This window comes from Nanorana parkeri, unplaced genomic scaffold (genome assembly GCF_000935625.1).
Source record: "Nanorana parkeri isolate BGI_ZX_2015 unplaced genomic scaffold, ASM93562v1 scaffold3592, whole genome shotgun sequence".
Classification (NCBI taxonomy): Eukaryota; Metazoa; Chordata; class Amphibia; order Anura; family Dicroglossidae; genus Nanorana; species Nanorana parkeri.
The window spans coordinates 35071-40931 of NW_017309860.1; the positions used below are offsets into that span (position 1 = coordinate 35071).

At 61.5% G+C, this 5861-nt stretch overlaps 1 protein-coding gene across 1 annotated transcript in view; it reads left to right on the forward strand.

The window, feature by feature from the left end:
* Positions 1–5394, forward strand: part of LOC108803311 (autophagy-related protein 9A-like) — a gene marked incomplete at its 3' end in the record, with an annotated part of 19844 nt that extends 14450 nt beyond the window's left edge. Inside the window, exon 7 of the mRNA XM_018575161.1 lies at positions 5180–5394. Within this exon, the coding sequence (XP_018430663.1) occupies positions 5180–5394 (215 nt within the window). The remainder of the gene's footprint in view (positions 1–5179) is intronic.
* Positions 5395–5861: the final 467 nt, after the last annotated feature.

Genomic DNA, 5861 nt, shown 5'->3' on the forward strand with positions numbered 1-5861 from the left:
TCCTCCTCCTTCCTCTCCTCCTCCTTCCTCTCCTCCTCCATCTTCCTCTTCTTCCTCTCCTCCCTTCTTCCTCTCCTCCTCCATCATCTTCCTCTTCTTCTTCTCCTCCTCCTCCTCCTTCCTCTCCTCTGCCTCCTCCTTCCTCTCCTCTGCCTCCTCCTTCCTCTCCTCTGCCTCCTCCTTCCTCTCCTCTGCCTCCTCCTTCCTCTCCTCTGCCTCCTCCTTCCTCTCCTCTGCCTCCTCCTTCCTCTCCTCTGCCTCCTCCTTCCTCTCCTCTGCCTCCTCCTTCCTCTCCTCTGCCTCCTCCTTCCTCTCCTCTGCCTCCTCCTTCCTCTCCTCTGCCTCCTCCTTCCTCTCCTCTGCCTCCTCCTTCCTCTCCTCTGCCTCCTCCTTCCTCTCCTCTGCCTCCTCCTTCCTCTCCTCTGCCTCCTCCTTCCTCTCCTCTGCCTCCTCCTTCCTCTCCTCTGCCTCCTCCTTCCTCTCCTCTGCCTCCTCCTTCCTCTCCTCTGCCTCCTCCTTCCTCTCCTCTGCCTCCTCCTTCCTCTCCTCTGCCTCCTCCTTCCTCTCCTCTGCCTCCTCCTTCCTCTCCTCTGCCTCCTCCTTCCTCTCCTCTGCCTCCTCCTTCCTCTCCTCTGCCTCCTCCTTCCTCTCCTCTGCCTCCTCCTTCCTCTCCTCTGCCTCCTCCTTCCTCTCCTCTGCCTCCTCCTTCCTCTCCTCTGCCTCCTCCTTCCTCTCCTCTGCCTCCTCCTTCCTCTCCTCTGCCTCCTCCTTCCTCTCCTCTGCCTCCTCCTTCCTCTCCTCTGCCTCCTCCTTCCTCTCCTCTGCCTCCTCCTTCCTCTCCTCTGCCTCCTCCTTCCTCTCCTCTGCCTCCTCCTTCCTCTCCTCTGCCTCCTCCTTCCTCTCCTCTGCCTCCTCCTTCCTCTCCTCTGCCTCCTCCTTCCTCTCCTCTGCCTCCTCCTTCCTCTCCTCTGCCTCCTCCTTCCTCTCCTCTGCCTCCTCCTTCCTCTCCTCTGCCTCCTCCTTCCTCTCCTCTGCCTCCTCCTTCCTCTCCTCTGCCTCCTCCTTCCTCTCCTCTGCCTCCTCCTTCCTCTCCTCTGCCTCCTCCTTCCTCTCCTCTGCCTCCTCCTTCCTCTCCTCTGCCTCCTCCTTCCTCTCCTCTGCCTCCTCCTTCCTCTCCTCTGCCTCCTCCTTCCTCTCCTCTGCCTCCTCCTTCCTCTCCTCTGCCTCCTCCTTCCTCTCCTCTGCCTCCTCCTTCCTCTCCTCTGCCTCCTCCTTCCTCTCCTCTGCCTCCTCCTTCCTCTCCTCTGCCTCCTCCTTCCTCTCCTCTGCCTCCTCCTTCCTCTCCTCTGCCTCCTCCTTCCTCTCCTCTGCCTCCTCCTTCCTCTCCTCTGCCTCCTCCTTCCTCTCCTCTGCCTCCTCCTTCCTCTCCTCTGCCTCCTCCTTCCTCTCCTCTGCCTCCTCCTTCCTCTCCTCTGCCTCCTCCTTCCTCTCCTCTGCCTCCTCCTTCCTCTCCTCTGCCTCCTCCTTCCTCTCCTCTGCCTCCTCCTTCCTCTCCTCTGCCTCCTCCTTCCTCTCCTCTGCCTCCTCCTTCCTCTCCTCTGCCTCCTCCTTCCTCTCCTCTGCCTCCTCCTTCCTCTCCTCTGCCTCCTCCTTCCTCTCCTCTGCCTCCTCCTTCCTCTCCTCTGCCTCCTCCTTCCTCTCCTCTGCCTCCTCCTTCCTCTCCTCTGCCTCCTCCTTCCTCTCCTCTGCCTCCTCCTTCCTCTCCTCTGCCTCCTCCTTCCTCTCCTCTGCCTCCTCCTTCCTCTCCTCTGCCTCCTCCTTCCTCTCCTCTGCCTCCTCCTTCCTCTCCTCTGCCTCCTCCTTCCTCTCCTCTGCCTCCTCCTTCCTCTCCTCTGCCTCCTCCTTCCTCTCCTCTGCCTCCTCCTTCCTCTCCTCTGCCTCCTCCTTCCTCTCCTCTGCCTCCTCCTTCCTCTCCTCTGCCTCCTCCTTCCTCTCCTCTGCCTCCTCCTTCCTCTCCTCTGCCTCCTCCTTCCTCTCCTCTGCCTCCTCCTTCCTCTCCTCTGCCTCCTCCTTCCTCTCCTCTGCCTCCTCCTTCCTCTCCTCTGCCTCCTCCTTCCTCTCCTCTGCCTCCTCCTTCCTCTCCTCTGCCTCCTCCTTCCTCTCCTCTGCCTCCTCCTTCCTCTCCTCTGCCTCCTCCTTCCTCTCCTCTGCCTCCTCCTTCCTCTCCTCTGCCTCCTCCTTCCTCTCCTCTGCCTCCTCCTTCCTCTCCTCTGCCTCCTCCTTCCTCTCCTCTGCCTCCTCCTTCCTCTCCTCTGCCTCCTCCTTCCTCTCCTCTGCCTCCTCCTTCCTCTCCTCTGCCTCCTCCTTCCTCTCCTCTGCCTCCTCCTTCCTCTCCTCTGCCTCCTCCTTCCTCTCCTCTGCCTCCTCCTTCCTCTCCTCTGCCTCCTCCTTCCTCTCCTCTGCCTCCTCCTTCCTCTCCTCTGCCTCCTCCTTCCTCTCCTCTGCCTCCTCCTTCCTCTCCTCTGCCTCCTCCTTCCTCTCCTCTGCCTCCTCCTTCCTCTCCTCTGCCTCCTCCTTCCTCTCCTCTGCCTCCTCCTTCCTCTCCTCTGCCTCCTCCTTCCTCTCCTCTGCCTCCTCCTTCCTCTCCTCTGCCTCCTCCTTCCTCTCCTCTGCCTCCTCCTTCCTCTCCTCTGCCTCCTCCTTCCTCTCCTCTGCCTCCTCCTTCCTCTCCTCTGCCTCCTCCTTCCTCTCCTCTGCCTCCTCCTTCCTCTCCTCTGCCTCCTCCTTCCTCTCCTCTGCCTCCTCCTTCCTCTCCTCTGCCTCCTCCTTCCTCTCCTCTGCCTCCTCCTTCCTCTCCTCTGCCTCCTCCTTCCTCTCCTCTGCCTCCTCCTTCCTCTCCTCTGCCTCCTCCTTCCTCTCCTCTGCCTCCTCCTTCCTCTCCTCTGCCTCCTCCTTCCTCTCCTCTGCCTCCTCCTTCCTCTCCTCTGCCTCCTCCTTCCTCTCCTCTGCCTCCTCCTTCCTCTCCTCTGCCTCCTCCTTCCTCTCCTCTGCCTCCTCCTTCCTCTCCTCTGCCTCCTCCTTCCTCTCCTCTGCCTCCTCCTTCCTCTCCTCTGCCTCCTCCTTCCTCTCCTCTGCCTCCTCCTTCCTCTCCTCTGCCTCCTCCTTCCTCTCCTCTGCCTCCTCCTTCCTCTCCTCTGCCTCCTCCTTCCTCTCCTCTGCCTCCTCCTTCCTCTCCTCTGCCTCCTCCTTCCTCTCCTCTGCCTCCTCCTTCCTCTCCTCTGCCTCCTCCTTCCTCTCCTCTGCCTCCTCCTTCCTCTCCTCTGCCTCCTCCTTCCTCTCCTCTGCCTCCTCCTTCCTCTCCTCTGCCTCCTCCTTCCTCTCCTCTGCCTCCTCCTTCCTCTCCTCTGCCTCCTCCTTCCTCTCCTCTGCCTCCTCCTTCCTCTCCTCTGCCTCCTCCTTCCTCTCCTCTGCCTCCTCCTTCCTCTCCTCTGCCTCCTCCTTCCTCTCCTCTGCCTCCTCCTTCCTCTCCTCTGCCTCCTCCTTCCTCTCCTCTGCCTCCTCCTTCCTCTCCTCTGCCTCCTCCTTCCTCTCCTCTGCCTCCTCCTTCCTCTCCTCTGCCTCCTCCTTCCTCTCCTCTGCCTCCTCCTTCCTCTCCTCTGCCTCCTCCTTCCTCTCCTCTGCCTCCTCCTTCCTCTCCTCTGCCTCCTCCTTCCTCTCCTCTGCCTCCTCCTTCCTCTCCTCTGCCTCCTCCTTCCTCTCCTCTGCCTCCTCCTTCCTCTCCTCTGCCTCCTCCTTCCTCTCCTCTGCCTCCTCCTTCCTCTCCTCTGCCTCCTCCTTCCTCTCCTCTGCCTCCTCCTTCCTCTCCTCTGCCTCCTCCTTCCTCTCCTCTGCCTCCTCCTTCCTCTCCTCTGCCTCCTCCTTCCTCTCCTCTGCCTCCTCCTTCCTCTCCTCTGCCTCCTCCTTCCTCTCCTCTGCCTCCTCCTTCCTCTCCTCTGCCTCCTCCTTCCTCTCCTCTGCCTCCTCCTTCCTCTCCTCTGCCTCCTCCTTCCTCTCCTCTGCCTCCTCCTTCCTCTCCTCTGCCTCCTCCTTCCTCTCCTCTGCCTCCTCCTTCCTCTCCTCTGCCTCCTCCTTCCTCTCCTCTGCCTCCTCCTTCCTCTCCTCTGCCTCCTCCTTCCTCTCCTCTGCCTCCTCCTTCCTCTCCTCTGCCTCCTCCTTCCTCTCCTCTGCCTCCTCCTTCCTCTCCTCTGCCTCCTCCTTCCTCTCCTCTGCCTCCTCCTTCCTCTCCTCTGCCTCCTCCTTCCTCTCCTCTGCCTCCTCCTTCCTCTCCTCTGCCTCCTCCTTCCTCTCCTCTGCCTCCTCCTTCCTCTCCTCTGCCTCCTCCTTCCTCTCCTCTGCCTCCTCCTTCCTCTCCTCTGCCTCCTCCTTCCTCTCCTCTGCCTCCTCCTTCCTCTCCTCTGCCTCCTCCTTCCTCTCCTCTGCCTCCTCCTTCCTCTCCTCTGCCTCCTCCTTCCTCTCCTCTGCCTCCTCCTTCCTCTCCTCTGCCTCCTCCTTCCTCTCCTCTGCCTCCTCCTTCCTCTCCTCTGCCTCCTCCTTCCTCTCCTCTGCCTCCTCCTTCCTCTCCTCTGCCTCCTCCTTCCTCTCCTCTGCCTCCTCCTTCCTCTCCTCTGCCTCCTCCTTCCTCTCCTCTGCCTCCTCCTTCCTCTCCTCTGCCTCCTCCTTCCTCTCCTCTGCCTCCTCCTTCCTCTCCTCTGCCTCCTCCTTCCTCTCCTCTGCCTCCTCCTTCCTCTCCTCTGCCTCCTCCTTCCTCTCCTCCTCCTCTTCCTCTCCTCCTCCTCTTCCTCTCCTCCTCCTCTTCCTCTCCTCCTCCTCCTTCCTCTCCTCCTCCTGCCTTCCTCTCCTCCTCCATCATCTTCCTCCTCTCCTCCTCCTTCCTCCTCCTTCCTCTCCTCCTCCTTCCTCTCCTCCTCCATCTTCCTCTTCTTCCTCTCCTCCCTTCTTCCTCTCCTCCTCCATCATCTTCCTCTTCTTCTTCTCCTCCTCCTTCCTCTTCCTTCCTCTTCCTCCTTCTTCCTCCTTCTTCCTCCCTCTTCCTCCCTCTTCCTCCCTCTTCCTCCTTCTTCCTCCTTCTTCCTCCTCCCATAGTTTGTTCCCATCTCACGTTCTTCCTCTTTCTCCGTAGCCTGATAACCTGCTGGCCAGTGTCCTCATCCATCCGGCGCTGACCTCCAGCGGATTGCCCACCCGCGATCGCCGATTTGCACAACCAACGACCACGGCTTGTGCAGCAGCCAGTGTGCTGGCGTCCCTCTCCGCGTCCCAGATCTCCGGCCGCCCCCAGGGGGCGCTCTCCAACCCCTCATTGTACAACAGTGACCGCACCGTCCTGCAGCAGAGGTAAGTGAGACCCCCAACTGCATCCCCTCAGGGGGGTGTCACAGGCTCTGGCAGTGAAGGGGTTACAGGGGAGGTCACAGGCTCTGGCAGTGAAGGGGTTACAGGGGGTGTCACAGGCTCTGGCAGTGCAGGGGTTACAGGGGGTGTCACAGGCTCTGGCAGTGAAACGCGTCCCAGATCTCCGGCCGCCCCCAGGGGGCGCTCTCCAACCCCTCATTGTACAACAGTGACCGCACTGTACTGCAGCAGAGGTAAGTGAGACCCCCAACTGCATCCCCTCAGGGGGGTGTCACAGGCTCTGGCAGTGAAGGGGTTACAGGGGAGGTCACAGGCTCTGGCAGTGAAGGGGTTACAGGGGGTGTCACAGGCTCTGGCAGTGCAGGGGTTACAGGGGGTGTCACAGGCTCTGGCAGTGAAGGGGTTACAGGGGGGTGTCACAGGCTCTGGCAGTGAAGGGGTTACAGGGG